We start from the raw sequence: 26,916 nt of genomic DNA on the forward strand, positions 1-26,916 counted from the left end.
TATGAGGTATTACACTTGTCTCAGTGAACTTTAACTTTCTCATATTATGTGATTGGTTTTGCAGTGATGCCTATTAGTTACATTAATGGATCACCACCAAACCTTGACCGGAAAGTCGGACAGTCGGCCACATTCTCCTGCATCATTACAGAGCCTATAGACATCAGAGAATTACAGTTCGGGGCATCTAAAACCAAGGAAAAGTTTCTCAATCTAACAATGGCCAAAAATGGTATTACTTCCAAATTGAGCTTTTCTGGTCACTTTGAAAAATTCCATTGGACTATAAAAGAAGAAAATACAAGTTCATATGTGTGTACCGATAAAACAGGTAAATCAAAGTTGGGGGAAGATTTGTTTAATATTATGGTAAAAAACAGAGCCCGTTCATAGAAGGCCTCAAGGGGCATTTGTCATAAGAATTCCACCACTATGAAGACCCTCCGAAATGGTAAACCATGTCAGGATCAGAGTTGGCTGATAAGTAGCTTCAGGCTAAAAAACTGTGATGGCTTTGCCCAGCCATTCTTCTACACAGAAGTAGTAGTAGTAGGTGGTTAAAAAGTATCAGGTACTCTTGACCTTAAATGGAGGCATTAGTGGGTATGTATCAAAACACAAAATTAGAGATGAGCAAATCCCCCAAAGTTCATTTTGGGCAGTTTCAGTCGATTAATCCCAGAGCTACGATTTGGTGTAAATAAAATAGATCTAAATTGAAAATGCCCTGATTGACGTGGAAAGACGCTTATTAAGTTCTAAGGTCTCTCCAAACCCCATAATACAGGGAGGGGAGAGAAAGGATTCAAAAATATTAAAACATACTATACTAACCTTTAATAGGCCCTCACCTATCCTTATGCCTCACCAGCCACTGCCACATTTCACGGTCTACCATGCAAATCTTTGGTTCTTCAGGTGCTCCCTTCCAGTGCTAAGGCCAAATGGGAGGGGGGGAAGAGCAGCGCACATTAATTTGCGGCAATGATGACCCCTCCATAGGACTGAGTGAGGTCAATCACTGGAGTCACTCCTTAAAAGGAGTAATGGAAGAATCAAAGACCTGAGCAGAAAACCCGAGGAGCTACATAAAGACAGGGAAGGGCTTGGGATAGGTGAGTGTTAGGTATTTTATTATTTTAACCACTTCTTAGCCCTCAAAAAAGATCTGGAATCATACAAATCAAAATCTTCAAAAAACCAAAATTTCCCAGAAACTCAAATTTTGAGGAAATTCGTGATGAATTAGGTTCATCATGGATAATTTTCTCATCTCTAATCCCCAAATTATCAAAAGAAAGCACTGATTGCTTGTGTTAAATGGTGCAGGACATAACATTCACTCATTTAAAAATGACATATATATATATATACTGGATGGTGGCCCGATTCTAACGCATCGGGTATTCTAGAATATGCATGTCCACGTAGTATATTGCACAGCTCACATAGTATGTTGCCCAACCATGTAGTATATTGCCCAGTCACGTAGTATATTGCCCAGTCACGTAGTATATTGCCCAGCGATGTAGTATATTGCACAGCCACGTAGTATATTGCCCAGCCACGTAGTATATAGCCCAGCCACGTAGTATATTGCCCAGCCACGTAGTATATTGTCCAGCGACGTAGTATATTGCACAGCCACGTAGTATATTGCCCAGCCACGTAGTATATTGCACAGCCACGTAATATACAGCACAGTCACGTAGTATATTGCTCAGCTACGTAGTATTTTGCCCAGTCAAGTAGTATATTGCCCAGTCAAGTAGTATATTGCCCAGCTACGTAGTATATTGCACAGCGACATAGTATACAGCACAAACACGTAGTATATTGCCCAGTCATGTAGTATATTGCCCAGCGACGTAGTATACAGCACAGAGATACGTAGTATATTGCCCAGCCACGTAGTATATTGCCCAGTCACGTAGTATATTGCCCAGCTATGTAGTATATTGCCCGGTCACGTAGTATATTGCCCAGCCACGTAGTATATTGCTCAGCCACATAATATATTGCCCAGTCACGTAGTATATTGCCCAGCGATGTAGTATATTGTACAGCCACGTAGTATATTGCCCAACCACGTAGTATATTGCCCAGCCATGTAGTATATTGCCCAGCGACGTAGTATATTGCACAGCCACGTAGTATATTGCCCAGCCACGTAGTATATTGCACAGCCACGTAGTATACAGCACAGTCACGTAGTATATTGCCCAGCTACGTAGTATTTTGCCCAGTCAAGTAGTATATTGCCCAGTCACGTAGTATATTGCCCAGCTACGTAGTATATTGCACAGCAACGTAGTATATTGCACAGCGACATAGTATACAGCACAAACACGTAGTATATTGCCCAGTCATGTAGTATATTGCCCAGCGACGTAGTATACAGCACAGAGCCACGTAGTATATTGCCCAGCCACGTAGTATATTGCCCAGTCACGTAGTATATTGCCCAGTCACCTAGTATATTGCCCAGCTGCGTAGTATACAGCACAGAGCCACGTAGTATACAGCACAGCGCCACATAGTATACTGCCCAGTCACGTAATGTATAGCACAGCCCATGGAGTATATCACACAGCCCACATAGTATATAACACTGCCTATGCAGTATACAGCACAGAGCCACGCAGTATCTTACATAGCCCACGTAAAATACAGCAGTGTGGGCACCATATCCCTGTTAAAAAAATAATTAAAATAAAAAATAGTTATATAGTCACCTCCTGGGATCCAGCGGAGCTCCAGCGATAGGCGCGCGGCTGCCGCCATCTTCCGTTCCCAGGATGCATTGCGAAATTACCCAGATGACTTAGCGGTCTCGCGAACGGGAACGGAAGATGGCAGCAGGCGCGAGCAGCTCAGTGGACAACGGAGGGTGAGTATAGCAGGTTTTTTGTTTTTTATTATTTTTAACATTACTTTTTTTTACTATTGATGCTGCATAGGCCGCATCAATAGTAAAAGGTTCGGGACACACAGGGTTAATAGCGGCGGTAACGGAGTGCGCTACCCACGGCATAACATGGTCCGTTACCGCCGGCATTAACCCTGTGTGAGCGGTGAGTGGAGGGGAGCATGCGGGCGCCGGCCACTGACTGCGGGTAGTAAGGAGCAGCCATTTTCTTCCTGACTGTGCCCATTGCTGATTGGTCGTGGCTATTTTGCCGCGACCAATCAGCGACTTGGATTTCCAGGACAGACAGAGGCCACGACCAATGAATATCCGTGACAGACAGACAGAAATACAGACAGACAGATGGAAGTGACCCTTAAGGTACCGTCACACTAAGCGACGCTGCAGCGATACCGACAACGATCCGGATCGCTGCAGCGTCGCTGTTTGGTCACTGGAGAGCTGTCACACAGACAGCTCTCCAGCGACCAATGATCCCGAAGTCCCAGGTAACCAGGGTAAACATCGGGTTACTAAGCGCAGGGCCGCGCTTAGTAACCCGATGTTTACCCTGGTTACCAGCGTAAAAGTAAAAAAAAAAAAAACCACTACATACTTACCTTCTGCTGTCTGTCCCCGGCGCTGTGCTTTCCTGCACTGACTGTGAGCACAGCGGCCGGAAAGCAGAGCGGTGACGTCACCGCTCTGCTTTCCGGCCGCTGTGCTTACACAGGGCAGAGAAGCAGAGCGCCGAGGGATAGACAGCGGAAGGTAAGTATGTAGTGTTTTTTTTTTTTTACTTTTACGCTGGTAACCAGGGTAAACATCGGGTTACTAAGCGCGGCCCTGCGCTTAGTAACCCGATGTTTACCCTGGTTACCAGTGAAGACATCGCTGAATCGGTGTCACACACACCGATTCAGCGATGTCTGCAGGGAGTCCAGTGACAAAATAAAGTGCTGGACTTTCTGCTCCGACCAACGATGGCACAGCAGGATCCTGATCGCTGCTGCGTGTCAAACTGAACGATATCGCTAGCCAGGATGCTGCAACGTCACGGATCGCTAGCGATATCGTTTAGTGTGACGGTACCTTTAGACAATTATACAGTAGATATATATCTATATAGTCCCTGGGTTTTAAGGTGTTAGTAAATCTAAAACTTGTTGACCAAATCACTGTCATGTAGCACTTCGCCAACTTTTTCAGCTTTTTTCGTGCTAGCTTTAAAATTACCAATTGTAGAAGAGAGGAGGGTGGAGGTGTTGTAATAAATAGACATGGAATTGCTTCTAACTCTTTTCTTATTCTTTTAGAAATGAATGAGTTGGAGAAATTAGGTATGTTAAAACAGAGATTTCCTGTGATCTTGTATAATGAATATTCTGTTTTCAGTCCAGTCAACTCTTAAAGGGTTATTTTCAAGTTGTCTCTTGAGCAGCTAAGGGCTCTGCAGTCTCCTAACTGCCTTTTCTCTGGGAGGTGCTCTCCTCCTTGAGTAATAGTTCTGGTGAGTAGCAGTGCTGTAGTATTAGTAGAGCTATAAAGCTCAGCACAAGTCCTATGATTTGTTTTGCTTCTACACGGTTATCACTTGCATTTTGAGATAACAGTGCATTTGATAATGTTTGTAAAGCGCTGTAGCATTAATGGCGCTATATAAGTTTGTGAAATAAATACATTTGAACAAGCACACTGCTTGGGGCAGTAAGAGCTGTGATATTGTGCGTGGGAAACTGGAATGTGATTCTACAGGACTGATAAGAGCAGCTTGTCAGGAGCTGAAAGGAAGGGGGAGGAAGATGAGAGGCCAAGTGCTGTATAGAAAATAATGGCTGGAGAGAACTGACTCATATGTTTGGAGATAACTCCGGTCCTAGCCAGGTTCTAGAGGAAACGATCTGTTCATCATGTAAGATAATAGCATTGCAGGAGAATGAAAATTAATGGTGAAAGCAAATCAATTGCAAATTTGCTTATCTCCATGCTGTTTAACTGATTAATGCAATTTAATAACTTCAGAATACCGCTTTAAGTAGGAGGTGGCTGTGATGAGATGCTAGTCATATATCGTGATAAATATCAGGACATTACCTATAATTTAGATGTGAATGAAGATGCCATACATTTGAAGATTGATTCATTATTTGTAATGCCACTGAAAGGGAACCTGTCAGCATGTTTTTACATCTATAAGTCGTAGTATGGTTGTATAGGTCCTCATCTCCTAATAAAAAGTATACCTTTTTTTGAAGAAATCCAATATGCCAGTCATGAATAACCTAACAAAGAAGCCATATGCAAGTCAGGCAGGAAGTGAATGGGAGAAGTCCAAGAACATTGAGTAACTCCCAGTGCACTTCCTGTCTCATTTGCATGTGACTTTTACTCCATGTTTCTCAAGACTGGTACATCAGATCACTAAAAAAGATACCATATTTATTGGGGGACAAGCACCTATACAGCTATATCACCACTGCCATACATAATGGACGCTGTCTGTAGGCTCAAGCCTTCTAAGCTGTCTATATGTAGGTCATAGGAAGCTGAATAAAATGATACCTTAGTATATGCAATCCGATGTCTTATTCCAAAGAAATCTTTTTTCTTAATATGTAATATTTTACATGAAATGGTGAGACATGTAATGACTGACAGTCCGCCCTCATGATCTACATGTCTCTCCCTGGTAACGCCACCTTTCATTTATAATAAGCTCCGGAGGCAGATTCTCAGGGAGATCTATGTCCAGCCCATAGATCTTAATAGCTTATTTACATATTAAGAAAAACGTCAATTTCTCTGGAATAAAACACCAGATCAGAAATACGAAGGTATCATTTTAGTCCCCAACTGTTGTGAAATTAGAATTACAATTTCTGTTAAAATTGTAATAGTTATTGATTTTTTTTCCATAATAGAGAAACTTGAAGGAGCAAACCAGATTGACTGCCCTTTACCAAATGAGAACTCAAACTTCTTATTTCTTAAAAATGGACTTGAGCAAATTGCATCTTTTTGGATAAAGTCCGGAGATTACCACAGTCGCATAAATATCTCTGGTACTTTATTGAATCTCAAAATAACACTGAATAATCTGAATAAAAAGGATACTGGTTCATATGAATGCACAGGAAAAGCAGAAGGCATAGAAGAAGAGTTAATTGGAACGCCAACTTTTCTTACTGTCAGAGTAAGTACAATGACGGCCTATATGATGGCTTTTTAAAATCTATAATATAACGCTGGGATCGTCACTCTGTCCGAAGCCTTTATAGACTGCGCAGGCGCAAGCGCCGGCGCAGTCTGGCCCCCACAGAGTGACGCTCCCAGGAGATCGCGGTATGCGTAAGCACTGAACGCATACCGCGATCTCCACCGGAGAGTCAGGGACCGCCAGGAGGGTAAGTATATTCACATTTCCCCGTTCCAGCGCTGCGTGCGGCTCCGTCTCCCGGCTCCTCTGCTGTGACAGTTCAGAGGGCGTGATGACGCGCTTAATGCGCGCCGGCGCCGCCCTCTGACTTACCAGTCACAGGCAGAGGAGCCAGAGTGTGTCTTCAAGAAAATGGCGCCGGAAAGCACGGACTGCGCAGGCGCCGATTCCTGCTACCGGAATCGGCGCCTGCGCAGTCCGCGCTTTCCGGCACCATTTTCTTGAAGACACACTCCGGCTCCACTGCAGGTGTGTCTTCAAGAAAATGGCGCCGGAAAGCGCGGACTGCGCAGGCGCCGATTCCTGCTGCCGGAATCGGCGCCTGCGCAATCCGCGCTTTCCGGCGCCATTTTCTTGAAGACACACCTGCAGTGGAGCCGGACGATAGGTGAGTATGGTATTTTTTTTTTTTTATATGGCAGCAGCATACGTGGGCATACACACTGGAGCGTCTTATGGGGGGCATATAATACAATGGTGGCGCAGGATGGGAGCAGCACATGACAGAACGGGGGCAGGATGGCAGCAGCACATGACAGAACGGGCGCAGGATGGCAGCAGTACATGACAGAAAGGGCGCAGGATGGCAGCAGCACATGACAGAACGGGCGCAGGATGGCAGCAGCACATGACAGAACGGGCGCAGGATGGCAGCAGCACATGACAGAACGGGCGCAGGATGGCAGCAGCACATGACAGAACGGGCGCAGGATGGCAGCAGCACATGACAGAACGGGCGCAGAATGGCAGCAGCACATGACAGAACGGGCGCAGGATGTCAGCAGCACATGACAGAACGGGCGCAGGATGGGAGCAGCACATGACAGAACAGGGGAGCAGGATGGCAGCAGCACATGACAGAACGGGCGCAGGATGGCAGCAGCACATGACAGAACGGGCGCAGGATGGGAGCAGCACATGACAGAACAGGGGCGCAGGATGGGAGCAGCACATGACAGAACGGGGGCGCAGGATGGGAGCAGCACATGACAGAACAGGGGCGCAGGATGGGAGCAGCACATGACAGAACGGGGGCGCAGGATGGGTGCAGCACATGACAGGATGGGAGCAGCAAATGACAGAATGGAGGCGCAGGATGGGAGCAGCACATGACAGAATGGGGGCGCAGGATGGGAGCAGCACATGACAGAATGGGGGAGCAGGATGGGAGCAGCACATGACAGGATGGGGATGCAGGATGGAGCAGCACATGACAGAATGGGGACGCAGGATGGAGCAGCACATGACAGGATGGGGACGCAGGATGGAGCAGCACATACCAGGATGGAGACCATATACCAATATAAATGCTCGCCACCCGGGCGTAGAACGGGTTCAATAGCTAGTTACATATAAGAGCGCTTCCACTTTCACTACCTGTGTAACTGCTTCAGAAAAGGACTAATTTTGCCCTTAGTTTTAATGAAAAATATATTACTGTTTTGCGCATATAAATGAGTCTCAATGGTAAAAGACTAAGCAAATCTTTGTAGTCTGATTCTACATTTGTACTGCCTTTAAACTGGCATTTCTACTTTTTGGGTAGCTTTGTAACATCTAGGTGACTCTATGAGATAAGGGGTCAAGATTGACTCTAACTCCCACTTGAATTGAGAGTTGTGACCTGCACCGGGGCAAAGCGGTAGTGGATAATGAAAGAGGGTGGATCAAAGAAGCATCCGGATCTTCTATCCCAGAATTAAAAATGTGGTGGCATGAGCCAACACCAGAAAGGATGGTCCAAAACAATCTCTGGAATCTATATAGAAGATAGCATGGGTCAAGTTGATTTAGGTTTCTAATACCTGTTTGTTAGCACTGCCGTCTGATTGATTAACATTCTGTCCTTCTTAGGATCATGGAATTGGCATATACACTGGCAATATGGGATTGACATTTGTCGTGGCATTGGCATCTATATTTTTATTTTATTGGCCTTGGTAAGTATTGTACGGTAACTCAGATGTAATGTGTTGGTGCCATTCTTCCTGTTGTGATATTATTATTTCCTGTTGATTTCTATGTAGAGTGACCACAATCATACCCAACTCAGGGGTCTACCTACACCAGCTATGAAGCCCATAGCTTAAGGGGACTGGGTGCTGAACTGTGCCTCTGCTCCTTGTGACACTGTCATTGCAAATCCCTGCCATTGACATTATGGAAAGCTTTCACTGAGGTTAAATAGGTTGCCTTATCTGGGACATTAATTGCATAAGGATAGAATATCTAGAGACAATCCTTTCATTGTCCACCATACAGGCAATGAGCTCCCCTAGCAGTAGCTATAGGATTTCAAGAAGAGCCTAATATAACTCCTGTGAAAACGCACCAAATTCAGTGCCCTGAGACCTCTGAATGAATACAAACCTAAACCAGACCCCTAAACAAATACAGACTTTCGACCAGATCCCGTAAATTTAACCCCTTCACGCCACAGTCCATTTTCGTTTTTGCATTTGTTTTTTGCTCCCCTGCTTCCCAGAGCCATAACTTTTTTATTTTTCGGTTAATATGGCCATGTGAAGGCTTGTGTTTTGCAAAACGAGTTGTACTTTTTAATTACGCCATTGGTTTTACCATATCTTGTACTGGAAAACGGGAAAAAAAATTCAAGTGCGGTGAAATTGTAAAAAAAAGTTTAAAAAAATGCAATCCCACAACTGTTTTTTTAATACAATGTTCACTAAATGCTAAAACTGACCTTCCATTATGATTCTCCAGGTCATTACAAGCTCAGGTCACAATGGTCCTGGAGGCCAGGAGATGTGGTCCTAAAGCTCAGACTGGAATGTTCACAATATTGACATTTGATAGAGGCAATAAGGAAGCTCCTTCTCTCTCCTCCACCCTCTCTCCATTGTGCCACTGCACATAAAAATGAGCATGCTCACTTCACTTTCACACAAAAGTCAAGAGGCCTATTATGCCTTTTATTTTCAGTAAATAATAAAAAATGAAAATCAATAAAATAAAAAAGCAACAACTCCCCCCCCAAAAAAAATTAAAACATTTTGCTAAATTTGTTAGTAAAGACTTTAATTAGTTGAACAAAGAAATTACAATCCTTAAAGACTTTGAGACTTCGGATCATCAGTATGCTAAGATCGGGATGTAAATCATATTCCAACCTAGAAAAGAATAAATATATAAGTATCATAAGGATGAAAAGTGAAAACTAATGATTTTTGTATATATGAAAAAAATATATAAAGTATATATTTTACAGTACAGACCAAAAGTTTGGACACACCTTCTCATTTAAAAATTTTTCGGTATTTTCATGACTATGAAAATTGTACATTCACACTGAAGGCATCAAAACTATGAATTAACACATGTGGAATTATATATTTAACAAAAAAGTGTGAAACAACTGAAATTATGTCTTATATTCTAGGTTTTTCAAAGTAGCCACCTTTTGCTTTGATGACTGCTTTGCACATTCTTGACATTCCCTTGATGAGCTTCAAGATGTAGTCACCGGGAATGGTTTTCACTTCACAGGTGTGCCCTGTCAGGTTTAATAAGTAGGATTTCTTGCCTTATAAATGGGTTTGGGACTATCAGTTGTGTTGTGCAGAAGTCAGGTGGATACACAGCTGATAGTCCTACTGAATAGACTGTTAGAATTTGTATTATGGCAAGAAAAAAGCAGCTAAGTAAAGAAAAATGAGTGGCCATCTTTACTTTAAGAAATGAAGGTCAGTCAGTCCAAAAAATTGGGCAAACTTTGAAAATGTCCCTAAGTGCAGTGGCAAAAACCATCAAGCGATACAAAGAAACTGTCTCACATGAGGACTGCCCAAGGAAAGGAAGACCAAGAGTCACCTCTGCTTCTGAGGATAAGTTTATCCGAGTCACCAGCCTCAGAAATCGCAGGTTAACAGCAGTTCAGATTAGAGATCAGGTCAATGCCACACAGAGTTCTAGCAGCAGACACATCTCTACAACAACTGTTAAGAGGAGACTTTCTGCAGCAGGCCCTGATGGTAAAATAGCTGCTAGGAAACCACTGCTAAGGACAGGCAACAAGCAGAAAAGACTTGTTTGGGCTAATGAACACAAGGAAAGGACATTAGACCAGTGGAAATCTGTGCTTTGGTCTGATGAGTCCAAATTTGAGATCTTTGGTTCCAACCACCATGTATTTGTGCGACGCTGAAAAGGTGAACGGATGGAATCTACATGCCTGGTTCCCACCATGAATCTTGGAGGAGGAGGTGTGATGGTGTGGGGGTGCTTTGCTGGTGACACTGTTGGGGATTTATTCAAAATTGAAGTAATACTGAATCAGCATGGCTACCATGGCATCTTGCAGCGGCATGCTATTTCATCCGGTTTGCGTTTAGTTAGATCATCATTTATTTTTCCACAGGACAATGACCCTAAGCACACCTCCAGGCTGTGAAAGTGCTATTTCACCAAGAAGGATAGTGATGGGGTGCTACACCAGATGACCTGGCCTCCACAGTCACCAGACCTGAACCCAATCGACATGGTTTGGGCTGAGCTGGACCGCAGAGTGAAGGCAAAAAAACAACAAGTGCTCAGCATCTCTGGGAACTCCTTCAAGATTGTTGGAAGACCATTCCCGGTGACTACCTCTTGAAGCTCATAAAGAGAATGCCAAGAGTGTGCAAAGCAGTCATCAAACCAAAAGGTGGCTACTTTGAAGAACCAAGAATATAAGACAAAATTTCAGTTGTTTCACACTTTTTTGTTAAGTATATAATTCCACATGTGTTAATTCAAAGTTTTGATGTCTTCAGTGTGAATGTACATTTTCATAGTCATGAAAATACAGAAATGTTAGGAGTCGAGCTTCCTCTGCTGCACAGGGGGAATCTCGATCCGTCTCCGCTGCGGTCTCCCATTCTTCTCCAGCCGCAGTGGAGTCTGCTCAGCAGGGACGTCGATCCCAGCATCTCGCTCAGTCTGACTCTGTGCGAAGAGTTACTGCTGCTTTTCCTGCTTCTGCCATTGAAGCCAGTGCTGGGCAGCGGTGAGTGGACGTTTCTGGATCTAAGTCCTGCTTTTCTCTGTCTGAGCATGCCCAGGGCAGGATCTCCCGTTGGAGATCGAGGGTCACATGCTCAGGTACTGCAGCACATCCCATTGGTCCTTTTGGCAGGTCCTGAAAGGGCAAAACTTCTGTAGCTGTTTCCTGTGCTGCAGCTATATAAACTGCGCATGACCGCACGGCCATGCGCTAGTATTGTCTTGTAAATATGTGTGTGTGTTGTGAGTGAAAGTCGCTCTTTAAATAACCCTCCCTATTGAATGATTGTTCGCGGAAGGTGTATGTTTGCTATCTAGCGCCCGACTTATCCAACAGCACGTAACACACATTACAGCTACCAGTTGCTTGCTCTGCGCTTTCCTGACCCAAGCCTGGGTGGTTAGTGGCGTCCGTCAGTGCGGCACCGCACGCACTCTTGTGCCTTTATATTATTATTTAGTTTCCTTACACACCCAGTTGCGGTGTTGTGCCAGCAAGTGTCTAATCGGACTTCAATCCTAGTTGGGGTTGAGTTCGCTGACTTCTTGCTCGCGCTCTATGTGCGGTACCGCGGTCCTGTGACGCAACAGGATCGCTTCCTTCACGCAGGGTGAAGTTAACCCGTGCGTGTATACTTATAGTACCGCCATATAGTCCGTCTTACTAGCAGCAGGGTTTTTACCTGCACGGTGGACCTCGGACTGCGAACGCACCTAGTTCCATTTCATCTTGTACTTGGTGTATTCCGCCAGTCCTTAACACAGAAAAATCTTTAAATGAGAAGGTGTGTCCAAACTTTTGGTCTGTACTGTATATTAAATATTATGTTGTAATATTTAATATATTTACCCATCTCCCCATCCATATTATTTTTTTTTATGAATATGATGTGTGTGTGAATTGCTTTACAAAAATTTGTATTTCTACCACTAAATGTCCAATGCTGTTTTTGAAGCTATTTCATAAATACAGAAGTTCATTCATTGAGAAGAGTGGCTTTCTCCATAAATAAGGGCTGATTATGAATGGAATTTATTCTACACTTCCTATCTGGGAATGTTATGGTTATTTTTCTAAGCTTCCTTTTTGGCATTTCTTTTAGATGACCAAAGCTGCAAGAATGAAGGAAATCTCAATGAGAAAGTGTTTTCATCTACTGGTTTACATTAAAGTTTGCACTGAATTTTTAGATATTTTTTGTAAGGGACTGCAAGAAAAAAAAGACGCTGTTATGGTAACTAAAATCATTTTATAGATTGGTACACTTTTGGAGGTACGGATATACAATATGTGTTTTTTTAAGATTATAATTGTTTAATGGAAAAAAATAAAACAAATAGTACTCATTGTTTTTTAGGTTTTTGAATATAATGAAAAATAATGTAGTATATTTTTCTTTGTCAGAAAACAGCACACTGCTGCCTCCAATTCGTCAGGGAGATCACAAAGATACTCAAAGTCCTGACAATCACACCATTTACTGATGATTGATGAACGAGGCAATGCCTACTATTACTACTAGGCAGTTTATTTAGAGCTTCCCAGTGAATGTATAGCATATACACATCCGATTTTGACACATGGGTATATATACCTCTGCACAGTCCCTACCTAGCGTCACAATAATAAAAAAAAAAAACAAGCTGCCATCACAAATCATTTATTACAGGCCAATTAGTCACTTGTTACTGGTGATGTGTGGCCTCATGAGACCCCAGGCACCAAAAATTAGAAGATCACTGATCTGAAAGATATTTGTCCCACTAGAGGTCCCAGGCGGGAGATATTAATGCCATATTTCTGATCATCATTTTAGCTTTCTATACTTATGAGGCGTGGCATATACAACTTTATTCATCTGACCAACATGAATTCATGGATGATGGGCTAACCACACAGCGATGCAAGTGAATGCATTGCGTTGCAAATTGCGCCGCCATACGGAAAATATGTCTACCATAACTATAGAATCTACACCTGTCACAATAAACCCAATATTCATATCTGGTATTCGGCTCTGTCCCAGCTAAGCCCTCGCTCTGTGTAGTTCTTTGTAGACAGGAAGGACTTATAATCATTACACTCTGTTATTAACTTTTCCCACTGATCACTCCACAGGACGTAGCTACATCACAGCGTGGGGTCGGAGAGCAAAGGGTTGGAATGGAGTGCTAGCTCTTTTACAATTTATAATGAAGGTATATTTCTATGCCCAATATGACTGTTAAAGGCTCCCTCTCAAGAGATGGTTTAAGAGATTGGTCCTATTTTACCTTACATTTATGACGTTTAGCAGCATTATTTAACTACTGTATTGGAATTTCTGGAATTTCTGTATAGTCCAACACGGGGTCTTCTAATAGGCATTCTCACGGGTCATGTCTTTGACTTTTGTTAAACCTCAGGCTGTCATTTCACAATTATCTAGGGATGATTAAAGCCTAATAGAAGAAAATTCTACTTTTATTTATACCCAATAGTCAATGGTTTAATACCCAACCGAACACGTATGGGGAATTCTGAAGAGACAAGTTGTCATCTCTCTCCATCCAGACTCTAAAAAGTTCGTTCTTGAAGAATGGGAAGAATGGAAAAAGAGTGATGTTGCAATATGCCACCAACTAGTTCATTTCAGGCCTATAACACTTGATGCTGTCCTTATAAATCTTGGTGGTCATACAAAAAACTAGATGTAGTAATTTTTGATGTGGGTTGTATCTATGTTTTGCATCAATTATTTGAGTAAAACTAAAAAAATTGTAACAAGTTACATTATTAACCTTACTTTCATGTTATGGGTTAAAAAATGCTCTATGCATCTCAGTCTTGTCAAAATTTAGGAATTTGTTCTTGTATTCAATGAGATATTGATTTAAATCTTACTTTTCAAAGGAGGTGTACTCATTTATACTGAGCATTATAGATATAACTTTTTTTATTAGTCCCCCTTTGGAAATTGAGCCTTAGATCGCTTGTACCGTACACTGCAATACAGTGATATTGAATTATATTCTAACATTACAGATTTCCTATGAAACTTAGACACAGGCTAGGCTTCATAGATATGCATGGCAGACATGGGGGAGGCTTCTTCAGTTAGATCCTGTCTTAAGTGATACTTTTTTTTATATTTTTCTCATCGGGAGAAAGATGGCGATAAGATACGATTCGATAAGTATAATTTACATTGTTGTTGTGGAGTGAGAATGTCCAAGTTTTTCCCCCAGACATTCTCAAATATCATCTTCTATTGTGTTATAACATATAATATCTCTACTTACATGGATACAGACCAGCGATAGAAGAGTTAAGAAGAGAAGCAGCATAGAGACGGTCATTGCAGCAGCTGCAAAATAAAAAAGTATGAATAACAGTCAAGTAAAAAAATGTCAAGTGCCCGCAGTTGGTAGCCTTTAGCTGCTGGACTAAAGCACTACAAGACTCCTACTACCTGTTGCATCCACAGTACGACTTCTGATGAGTAGGGCCCCCTGACCCAATGTAATAACACCATGGTGTGTACTCATCAGAAGAGGCACTAGAGATCCTGTAGGAAGTAGGATGCTCGCAATGCTCATGTCTAGCAGCCACGGGCTACCGTGACCGCTCAATCCGGGTCCAGCTAATGGTTTTGCTTAGTACTAGCATCCAGCATGCCCAGTGCTCAGAAGCACAATCATAGGCTGGACATGCGCATCAGATTGTTGGTTAATTCCACCTATAGTGAAAGGTTAGGACAATTTTTTCCCTTGTAGACTAAAACACAATGTCCAGTTTTTGAAAGGCATCAAAATTTATGTGCAAAAATATTAATATAGATCAAAATTACCATTTGCAACAATTATTTGGGTTCCTTTGGATTGAAAACGGGTTGAAATGCCATCTTTTTTTGCTCTCGCCACACAGTAGTAATCATTTGAATCGTTGACTTTCATTTCAATTGTGTAATCGGTTAAAGTTCCTTTAAAAGTGATGTCTGGATTTTCAATGATGTAGTTAGTGGAGTTCCGCTTCATCAACGGTGGCAGGTTTTTGCTTATTTCTATAGATATGAAGTCAACATCACACGTGCCTTGAGTGGTGCAGGTGAATTCGACTTGACTTCTTAGGGGCACATTATTTATCTTATCCGGTTTCTGGTTAATTTCTACAGGGGAAACAGAAATCATGTTAAAAAAAAGTGAATGTCATTAAAAGTTGATCAAGATATATCTAATCCATCTCAAGGTCCATACCAGTCAAACTACTCTACTCATGGCTGTATAATAGAGACGACACATAGGAAAAGTCTACTGTGGCCTCTATGACCTTGGAGATCTAGTAGTCCACCAAAAATTTACTATCCCACTTCATGTCTGATTATTAAAATACCAATAGATTGGGAAAATCAATTGAGAATTTTTTTTAGCTGGTGCTCTATTTCCTTTTTCTGGGTCATCCCTCTTCCTATGTGCAGCCCCAAATTGTGCGCAATCTGTCACAAGTTTACCATGAGACCCATACTTTTCAAGTTACTTTCCTCATGGGATGAATTAAGGTTGGTGTAAAAAAAAATGTAAGGGAACCCAAAACCAGTAGTAAACACATGTCCATGGTCCTCCTCTCAACACTGTTGATGAGATTGTGATTAAAGAAACCTTCCTCCGAACAAAGCTTGTATTCTCTTAATATATTGCAATCATCATATAATATGGCACTATGTGCTTACAATTGCTTATTTTGCCCTTTTACCAAGTTAATTCTTCTGTTTTCCATTAGGCCTATGACATCACATGATTAATCCCTTCGGTTTTGCATTTTCGTTTTTCGCTCCCCTCCTTCCCAGAGCCATAACATTTTTATTTGTAGATCAATATGCCCATGTGAGGGCTTATTTTTATGCGGGACAAGTTGTACTTTTGAATGACACCATTGGGTTTGCATGTCATGTAAATTCCAAGTGCGGTGAAATTGCAAAAAAAGTGCAATCCCACACTTGTTGTTTGCTTGGCTTTTTTGCTAGATTCACTAAATGCTAAAACTGACCTGCCATTATGATTCTCCAGGTCATTACAAGTTCATAGACACCAAACATGTCTAGGTTATTTAAAAAATTGCGCACTCATGATCTGAGTTTTGGTGAGGGCTTATTTTTTGCACGCCAAGCTGACATTTTTAATTATACCATTTTGGTGCAGATACATCCTTTTGATCGCCTGTTATTGCATTTTAATGCAATGTTGTGGCGACCAAAAAAACTTAATTTTGGCGTTTCGAATTTTTTTCTCGCTATGCCGTTTAGCGATCAGGTTAATCCTTTTTTTATTGATAGATCGGGTGATTCTGAATGTGGCGATACCAAATATGTGTATATTTGATTTTTTTATTATTGTTTTATTTTGAATGGGACAAAAGGGGAGTGATTTAAACCTTTATATGTTTTTCATATTTTGTAAAACATTTTTTTTTTACTTTTGCCATGCTTCAATAGCCTCCATGGGAGGCTAGAAGCTGGCACAACTCGATCGGCTCGATCAACTCTGCTACAAAGGAGGGATCTATGCGGCTGAATTACTGCATTGCTATGAGCGCCGAGCACCAGTATCAACAACCATAGAGGTCTTCAATAGATCTCTGGTTGTCATGCCGACGCAATGCTGACCCCCAGTCACGTGACGGGGATCAGTGATGCGCGCATTTCTGGCATGATGGCCAGAAGCGCTAGTTAAATGCCGCTGTCAGCAATTGACAGCGGCATTTAACTAGTTAATAGCGGCGAGTGGATCGCGATTCCACTAGCCGCTATTGCGGGCATATGTCAGCTGTACAAAACAGCTGATATGTCCCGGCTTTGATGAGGGCTCACCGCCGGAGCCCGTATCAAAGCAGGGGATATGACCTCGGACGTACTATCCCGTCAGAAAGGGGTTAAAAATTGACCAGCTGCATCATTCTAAGTTCTACAGCTCTGGCAAACATTAAGAGACCACCACATCAAATCCCTGTCACGGGCAGCCCAAGCTCCAGACCTGAACCCCATTGAAAACCTCTGGAATGTAATCAAGAGGATGATGGATAGTCACAAGCCAACAAACAAAGCAGAACTGCTTACATTTTTGTGCCAGAAGCAGAGTGAAAGACTGGTGGAAAGCATGCCAAGATGCATGAAAGCGGTGATTAACAATCATGGTTATTCCACAAAATATTGATTTCTGAACTCTTCCTGAGTTAAAACATTAGTATTGTTGTTTCTAAATGATTATGAATAGTGATGAGCGAGTGTACTCATTGCTCGGGTGGTCTCCGAGTATTTATGACTGCTCTGAGATTAAGTTTTCATCGCCTCAGCAGCATAATTTACAGCTATTAGCTAGCTTGATTACATGTGGGGATTCCCTAGCAACCAGGCAACCCCCACATGTACTCAGCCTGGCTACTAGCTGTAAATCATTCAGCTGCCGTGATGAAAATTAAATCTCCGAACACTAACAAATACTCGGAGGTCACCCGAGCATGCTCGAGAAAACCAGAGCAACAAGTACACTCGCTCATCACTAATTATGAACTTGTCTTCTTTGCATTATTTAAGGCCTGAAAGCACTGTTTTTTTTTTTATTTTGACCATTTTTCTTTGTCAGAAAAAAAATACAAAATGTATTGTTTGGAAATTCAGAGACATGTTGTCAGAAGTTTATAGACTAAAATAACAATTTACATTTTACTCAAAAACATACCTATAAAGAGAAAAATCAAACAAACTGAACATTTTGCAGTGGTCTGTTAATTTTTGCCAGAGAAGTATATACAGTTGAGCTCAAAAGTTTACATACCCCCGCAGAATGAGAACACCAAAACTTATGGTTAGTGGTTGGGTGAAGCCATTTAATATCAAACTACTGTGTTTTCTCTTTTTAAGTTATAATGACAACCCAAAACATCCAAATGACCCTGATCAAAAGTTGACACACCCCATTTCTCAATACCGTGTATTGCCCTCTCTAACATCAATGACAGATTGAAGCATTTTGTGGTAGTTGTTGATAAGCTTTATTTTTTCTCAGATGGTAAAGTTGCCCACTCTTCTTGGCACTGCGGATTTGATGCAATTCCGCTCGTTCGAAAACGCATCAAAATCCGCAATGTGTGCACATATCCTTAATTTTAACAGTTTTTGGGGGGCTGCTGAAAAACTTGTGGTTGTTTGCCACCAAAACAAAAATCACGTTATAAACTGGTATAGTTACAGAAGTGCTGATGTATTTAAAAACTTTTTTTAACATTTGATTAATTTTTCAAAACTATGTGTTCCTTTTTGTTTATATAACTTTTTTTTTTTTCAGGACAAAAAATATTTTTTATATTTTTGTTTATTACCAGTTTCTTCTAAGCAAAATATGTTTAACTCCTTATTGTGCAGCTATTAAAATCAGAAAGTTAATAATATTACAAAAGATTGATCTCATGTATGTATAATTTAAAGAATTGACTAATAAGGTTTCTTCACTGTTGACCGGTCATAGCCAGCAGAGTTAAATTCCTTGGAAATAACAAATCCTCCTTAGTGTTGCTTCAAATGTTTATCCAGAGAGGGGCCAGCCCTAATTCCTTTTGTACTACCTTGTGCAAGTATATTCAAGAAATGTCTTAATCTTTAACACTTTACATTCAAGGAAATAGTGCAATTCTTTAACACCTTATTCCAGGAAACAACCATGCCATTAAGGGTATTGTGATGCCAAAGCCATAAAGCAGGAGATGGTTGCAGTGGCATGGTAGTATGCAGCTGACATCTTCTTAAAGGTTTTCCACCACTAGGACAAATCCTTCTCAATCTTAATGTCTGCCTTAATTACAATTAAAACATATATATTCACTTACGGCATTCCAGCGGTGTCGGGACTCACATTCCTGAGGCTCATGGGTGGTTTTTATGTCATGTCAGCCTTGAGGGCAATCAGCACTAGCTTCACTGTCCACACCTTCAGGCATCTGAGTATTCAAGAGGAAGTGAGCAGCTTTGACTTCCTGTTGATTACTTGGTCTAAAGACGGGGACAGCGAAGCCGACACGTGATGTAACAACCTCACGTGAACCCCGGGAACACAAACGCCATTACCGCCCAAAAGGCACCAGCCGAGGAGGTGAGTATAGGTGTTTTTATTATAACTGGAGCAAACATTCAGATTGAGAAAGGGTTGTACTAGTATTGAACAACCCTTTTAAGACAGGATTGAAGATAACTCCATTTTTTGGTAAATAGTATTTGCAGCACTCAGTGGTATAGCTTGGAGGTGGCCGGAGGGACGGTTGCCCCAGGCACTGTTTTCTATGGAGGTATAAATTTTAATTTGCCAGAACACTGCTGTTTCTTCTTGGAGCTGCACAGGGGTCAATGAATACCTACCTGCAGCTAGTGAGCTAAATGGTTAACCCCTGTCCAATGTTGGGCATAATAATACGCCCATGTCGAACTCCACCTGCCGGAGCCTACACCTTTCTGGGCACATGTCAAATGAGCTGCTATGTGCTCAGTTACCAGAAGCGCATCATAAATCCTGCCCATCAGTGACCCTGTCACATGATCACGGATCACTGATGGGTCGGCATGACAACCAGAGATCTCCAGCAGACTTCTATGGTTTTCTATGGAATTGCTTGTCTTTTTTCGGCCTTACTAACTATGTTACTATGTTACTATGTTACTATGGTTGTCATTGCCAGATTGCTATAAGTGCCATCTGGTAGTCAGCGCTCATAGCAAGTGAGCAATTCTGCTACATGCAGGTGATCTGATCATCTCCTGTATGTAGCAGAGTCGATCAAAGTACTGCAGCTTCTAGTCTCCCATAGAAACTATTGAAGCATGCAAAAAGTAAAAAAATGTTTTTAAAAATATTTAAAAAAAAAAAAAAAATTAACCCCTTAATCCCATATGACGTACTATCCCATCGAGGTGACCTGGGACTTGATTCCCAGTGACGGGATAGTACGTCATATGCGATCGGCCGCACTCACGGGGGGAGCGCGGTTGATCGCCACCGGCTATCAGCTCACTATCGCAGCTGACATCCGGCACTATGTGCCAGGAGCGGTCACGGACCGCTCCTGGCAGACTAATCCCCAGCACACTGCGATGAAAGATCGCAGTGTTCCGGCGGTATAGGGATGCATCGCGCAGGGAGGGGGCTCCCCGCATGCTTCCCTGAGACCCTCGAAGCAACGCTGTGACGGGGTGTACGGCAGAGCAAGAAGGGACAACAGGCCGAGGGATGATTCAACAGATTTATTATCAAGAACGCTGGAACAACACATGCAGGTAGATCTACAGAGTCCACAATTAGTCCAATGGAACAGGTTCGGGGGCACCTCCCGATAATCCTTGTGCCAGGTAACAAAGCAATAGTCCACAATTAGTCCAAGGGATCCCAAAATAATCTCACGAACGACGAGATATGTCCTCAGCTCAAGTCTCGCCCCGTTCGCTTCCACAGTCCTAGATGGGCGTGGGGTCTTGCCTCAGCTAAGAATCCCCACTCCTTCTCCTTCAAGGATCAACTCACATCTGGTCTCAAACTGGTCACAGAAGGTGCAAAAAGTGTCAGAGAACCTCCAAAAGCAGATGAGTGGAAGCATGTGACCAAAAGAAGCAAGAAGACCATGGAGAAATCACCAACCACACAACTGAAGAACCGATATGAAATCTTTGTAGAGGATGAAGATGGCACACCTAAGAATGAAGCAATACCAGCAAGCAAAAAAGAAAAGGGCACACAGCAACAAGTGACAGCAAAAAGTACAGCCAAGAAGCAACGAAGAGTGGTGGTGGTGGGAGACTCACTACTGAGAGGCACAGAAGCAGCCATCTGCAGACCGGACATAACTGCAAGAGAAGTATGCTGCCTTCCAGGTGCGATGATCAAGGATGTGACCGATAGGATACCAAAGCTCTTCAGCTCCAAGGACGTCCACCCATTTCTTCTGATACATGTTGGCACCAATGACACGGCAAGGAAGGACCTACCGACAATCTGCAAGGACTTTGAAGAGTTGGGGAAGAAAGTAAAAGAACTGGATGCACAGGTAGTTTTTTCTTCTATCCTTCCAGTAGATGGGCATGGCACCAGGAGATGGAACAGGATCCTTGATGCAAACAACTGGCTAAGACGATGGTGCAGACAACAAGGATTTGGATTCCTGGACCACGGTGTGAATTACTGGTATGATGGACTCCTCGCCAGAGACGGACTACACCTCAACAAACCTGGGAAACACACATTCGCCAGAAGACTCGCTACACTCATCAGGAGGGCGTTAAACTAGAAGAAGGGGGGACGGGAAGAAAAACATTAGACTCGAACAAAGACGACCCAGGAAAACATACTCAGAAGGGAGGTAAGAACATTTCTAAAACAATCCACAGTGAGGAGATTGGAACAAAACAAAATCCTCTAAACTGCATGCTCGCAAACGCCAGAAGCCTGACAAACAAGATGGAAGAACTAGAAGCAGAAATATCACAATTGGTGCAGAATCCAACCAGAGGAGCAGCACTTTTAGACCTAATACTATCTAATAGACCTGACAGAATAACAAATCTGCAGGTGGTTGGGCATTTAGGAAATAGCGACCACAATATTGTGCAATTTCACCTGTCTTTCACTAGGGGGACTTGTCAGGGAGTCACAAAAACATTGAACTTTAGGAAGGCAAAGTTTGAACAGCTTAGAGATGCCCTTAATCTGGTAGACTGGGACAATATCCTCAGAAATGAGAATACAGATAATAAATGGGAAATGTTTAAGAACATCCTAAATAGGCAGTGTAAGCGGTTTATACCTTGTGGGAATAAAAGGACTAGAAATAGGAAAAACCCAATGTGGCTAAACAAAGAAGTAAGACAGGCAATTAACAGTAAAAAGAAAGCATTTGCACTACTAAAGCAGGATGGCACCATTGAAGCTCTAAAAAACTATAGGGAGAAAAATACTTTATCTAAAAAACTAATTAAAGCTGCCAAAAAGGAAACAGAGAAGCACATTGCTAAGGAGAGTAAAACTAATCCCAAACTGTTCTTCAACTATATCAATAGTAAAAGAATAAAAACTGAAAATGTAGGCCCCTTAAAAAATAGTGAGGAAAGAATGGTTGTAGATGACGAGGAAAAAGCTAACATATTAAACACCTTCTTCTCCACGGTATTCACGGTGGAAAATGAAATGCTAGGTGAAATCCCAAGAAACAATGAAAACCCTATAATAAGGGTCACCAATCTAACCCAAGAAGAGGTGCGAAACCGGCTAAATAAGATTAAAATAGATAAATCTCCGGGTCCGGATGGCATACACCCACGAGTACTAAGAGAACTAAGTAATGTAATAGATAAACCATTATTTCTTATTTTTAGTGACTCTATAGCGACAGGGTCTGTTCCGCAGGACTGGCGCATAGCAAATGTGGTGCCAATATTCAAAAAGGGCTCTAAAAGTGAACCTGGAAATTATAGGCCAGTAAGTCTAACCTCTATTGTTGGTAAAATATTTGAAGGGTTTCTGAGGGATGTTATTCTGGATTATCTCAATGAGAATAACTGTTTAACTCCATATCAGCATGGGTTTATGAGAAATCGCTCCTGTCAAACCAATCTAATCAGTTTTTATGAAGAGGTAAGCTATAGACTGGACCACGGTGAGTCATTGGACGTGGTATATCTCGATTTTTCCAAAGCGTTTGATACCGTGCCGCACAAGAGGTTGGTACACAAAATGAGAATGCTTGGTCTGGGGGAAAATGTGTGTAAATGGGTTAGTAACTGGCTTAGTGATAGAAAGCAGAGGGTGGTTATAAATGGTATAGTCTCTAACTGGGTCGCTGTGACCAGTGGGGTACCGCAGGGGTCAGTATTGGGACCTGTTCTCTTCAACATATTCATTAATGATCTGGTAGAAGGTTTACACAGTAAAATATCGATATTTGCAGATGATACAAAACTATGTAAAGCAGTTAATACAAGAGAAGATAGTATTCTGCTACAGATGGATCTGGATAAGTTGGAAACTTGGGCTGAAAGGTGGCAGATGAGGTTTAACAATGATAAATGTAAGGTTATACACATGGGAAGAGGGAATCAATATCACCATTACACACTGAACGGGAAACCACTGGGTAAATCTGACAGGGAGAAGGACTTGGGGATCCTAGTTAATGATAAACTTACCTGGAGCAGCCAGTGCCAGGCAGCAGCTGCCAAGGCAAACAGGATCATGGGGTGCATTAAAAGAGGTCTGGATACACATGATGAGAGCATTATACTGCCTCTGTACAAATCCCTAGTTAGACCGCACATGGAGTACTGTGTCCAGTTTTGGGCACCGGTGCTCAGGAAGGATATAATGGAACTAGAGAGAGTACAAAGGAGGGCAACAAAATTAATAAAGGGGATGGGAGAACTACAATACCCAGATAGATCTTACCCACAGGCCCACAAGAATCTCATTCAGGGGACAGAATGTTTAGTTCAGAAATATAAACTTTATTAATATATTTTATAAAAACATAAAATACAAAAACTTATGCAAGTACCTCTATTCCAAAAAAGACCTTGATGTGTGCTTAGTAATTGAACCCAACATTGCATAAAAATGCTATATATGTTTTAGGTATCATATTGTATGGTGACTGCTTGAATGTGAGCTCTCTAAAGTGCAAATGTGCTAATAATTTGCGTGCTAGGGTTTAGCTGCAAAAGAACTATCATAGTGCCATGCATAAATATACAAGAACCGGTACATACCGCAACTTCTGTGGCACCTGCCTCAACAGAATATACCCATATAATGCGCACGTACTAAACTTAACAAGATGGGTTTCCTTGAGCGTGCTGTAGTGAGGTGAATATGCTTTTCTGTGCTCTACACTTACCATCTTGTTAAGTTTAGTACGTGCGCATTATATGGGTATATTCTGTTGAGGCAGGTGCCACAGAAGTTGCGGTATGTACCGGTTCTTGTATATTTATGCATGGCACTATGATAGTTCTTTTGCAGCTAAACCCTAGCACGCAAATTATTAGCACATTTGCACTTTAGAGAGCTCACATTCAAGCAGTCACCATACAATATGATACCTAAAACATATATAGCATTTTTATGCAATGTTGGGTTCAATTACTAAGCACACATCAAGGTCTTTTTTGGAATAGAGGTACTTGCATAAGTTTTTGTATTTTATGTTTTTATAAAATATATTAATAAAGTTTATATTTCTGAACTAAACATTCTGTCCCCTGAATGAGATTCTTGTGGGCCTGTGGGTAAGATCAGTTGTTTGAATGTGTTCTAATAGAGGTTCTAAGGACTAATATGTATAAATACCCAGATAGATTAGCGAAATTAGGATTATTTAGTCTAGAAAAAAGACGACTGAGGGGCGATCTAATAACCATGTATAAGTATATAAGGGGACAATACAAATATCTCGCTGAGGATCTGTTTATACCAAGGAAGGTGACGGGCACAAGGGGGCATTCTTTGCGTCTGGAGGAGAGAAGGTTTTTCCACCAACATAGAAGAGGATTCTTTACTGTTAGGGCAGTGAGAATCTGGAATTGCTTGCCTGAGGAGGTGGTGATGGCGAACTCAGTCGAGGGGTTCAAGAGAGGCCTGGATGTCTTCCTGGAGCAGAACAATATTGTATCATACAATTATTAGGTTCTGTAGAAGGACGTAGATCTGGGGATTTATTATGATGGAATATAGGCTGAACTGGATGGACAAATGTCTTTTTTCGGCCTTACTAACTATGTTACTATGTTACTATGTAAAATAAGAATGGATTGTCTGAGCTCCTGGGATCCGCCCATGAAGGGGTAGGGGTTACACCTTCTATTCAATGGTTGGGTCCACCAGAAGATTCTAGACTGGTGGGCTCCAGGCAGTCTATGTAATATGTACATTTGACTAGCCACCTGCTGTGAGGAAGAATGGCTATTCCTCCACTAGTGATGTTGACAAAGCTTAATTACATTAGAGCTTAGGGCTGCAAGTATTGGGGGAAGGAGACATTGTTACAGGTGAACTCCCAGCCAAGAAAATACATAAATTACAGCTAATAGAAACCAGAGAACAATTACATACATTACATGGCATATTATTCAAATACAGGACAGGGCAAAAGTACATATCATGACAATCCCTTCCCCTCCCAATTTGTGTACGTACCAGGGACCTCTACAGGTCGCTGGTTAAGTACACACAGGCAGAGCGTAACTTACATGTGGCTTCATGCAGCCACGAATTGGCATCGTAGCTCTCCCACATCATTGCCCAGGAGAACATCTGCAGGCAGACCACCCATCACCCCAACCACACATCGCCTGACCCCAAAACCAAAGTTCAGATCCACAGTGGCTGTGGGAATAGTCCTCCATTGTCCACCAGCCAGTTCAATGACAATCCCAGGTCCTCGATGGATTGCCTCAGGCCGAACCACTCGGGGATCAGCCAGTGTGAGGAAAGCCCCTGAGTCACAAAATCCAATAAGTCTCTGTCCATCCAGCAGGACCTCCTGCAAGTGCTTACCTCGATGAGCAGAAGTCGTCATAGCTGCAGGTCGCACACCATAAACTCCTAGTGGTGCAACATGGGTGGGTGAGGCACTAGGCCAGTCCTCACGTAGTGGTGACACGTCGTCCTCCATGGCACTTGGCTGTACATAATTAATAATACGACTGGGTACAGGATTAATCCTCATTTGAACAGCTGGGCAGGAGGCTTGCAGATGCCCTGGCTGTCCACATCGATAGCATCTGTGCTGGGTCTCACTCCATCCAAGGCGTCCTCTTGGGCGAGGGGTAAGGGAACCTGGAGGCCGGCTTCCACCTGAAGGTGCTGTAGGGGTTTGAGGACGACTTCTCCATGAGCTGGCTGGGCATGAGGCCTGCAGATGCCCCGGATGCCCACAACCATAGCACCTGCGCTCTGCTACTTCCTCTCCTCATTGTATTCCAGAAGACGCAGTAGAAGCAACTGGAGGCACATTTACACGGGTATCAGCATGAGCTGGTGGCTTAGAGGAACGGGGAACAATGGGGACAGAAGAACAGGGGGCCACCGGTGTTGTGGAGCTAGTAGGCCTCTCTCCATCCTCCAACATAATCCTCCACTGAGGCTTGATGGTGAGAGCCTCATCAGCTAGAGCTGCAGCTTCCTCCACAGTGGCTGGTCTCCTTTCATGCACCCATTCCCGGATCTCAGCAGGGCACTTGAAGTAAAACTGCTCTTTTAGGATAACCTGGAGGAAGGTCTCCCAGGTTAAGGCCTCCTCTGCCTCCAGCCAGCGACGACATATTTGTTTGAGTCTGTGGGCATACATCTTGAAAGACACTTCCTCATCACAGGCTAAAGTACGGAACTGAGTCCTGTAAGTGTCTGGGGTAACAGCATAATGTTCTAGAATAGTCCGTTTAATCTCCGCATACTCACAGTTCCCCTGAGGGTCCATAGCTCTATAGGCTGCTGCAGCTCCACCCTCTAAGAGCCCCACCAGATGTCGGACTCGCTCCCTTTCCGGGACTTCCATTAATCGACACTGATG

General features: G+C 42.5%; 1 protein-coding gene across 1 annotated transcript in view; it reads right to left on the reverse strand.

Moving 5' to 3' along the window:
- Positions 1-9,243: 9,243 nt before the first annotated feature.
- The window catches only part of LOC138666674 (uncharacterized), a 70,944-nt gene continuing 53,271 nt past the window's right edge, over positions 9,244-26,916 (reverse strand). Inside the window, exons 3-5 of the mRNA XM_069754862.1 lie at positions 15,176-15,493; positions 14,628-14,692; positions 9,244-9,475 (exon numbers count right to left, since the gene is read on the reverse strand). Coding sequence (XP_069610963.1) covers positions 9,464-9,475; positions 14,628-14,692; positions 15,176-15,493 — 395 coding nt within the window. The 3' untranslated portion in view covers positions 9,244-9,463. The remainder of the gene's footprint in view (positions 9,476-14,627; positions 14,693-15,175; positions 15,494-26,916) is intronic.

This window comes from Ranitomeya imitator, chromosome 2 (genome assembly GCF_032444005.1).
Source record: "Ranitomeya imitator isolate aRanImi1 chromosome 2, aRanImi1.pri, whole genome shotgun sequence".
NCBI lineage: Eukaryota > Metazoa > Chordata > Amphibia > Anura > Dendrobatidae > Ranitomeya > Ranitomeya imitator.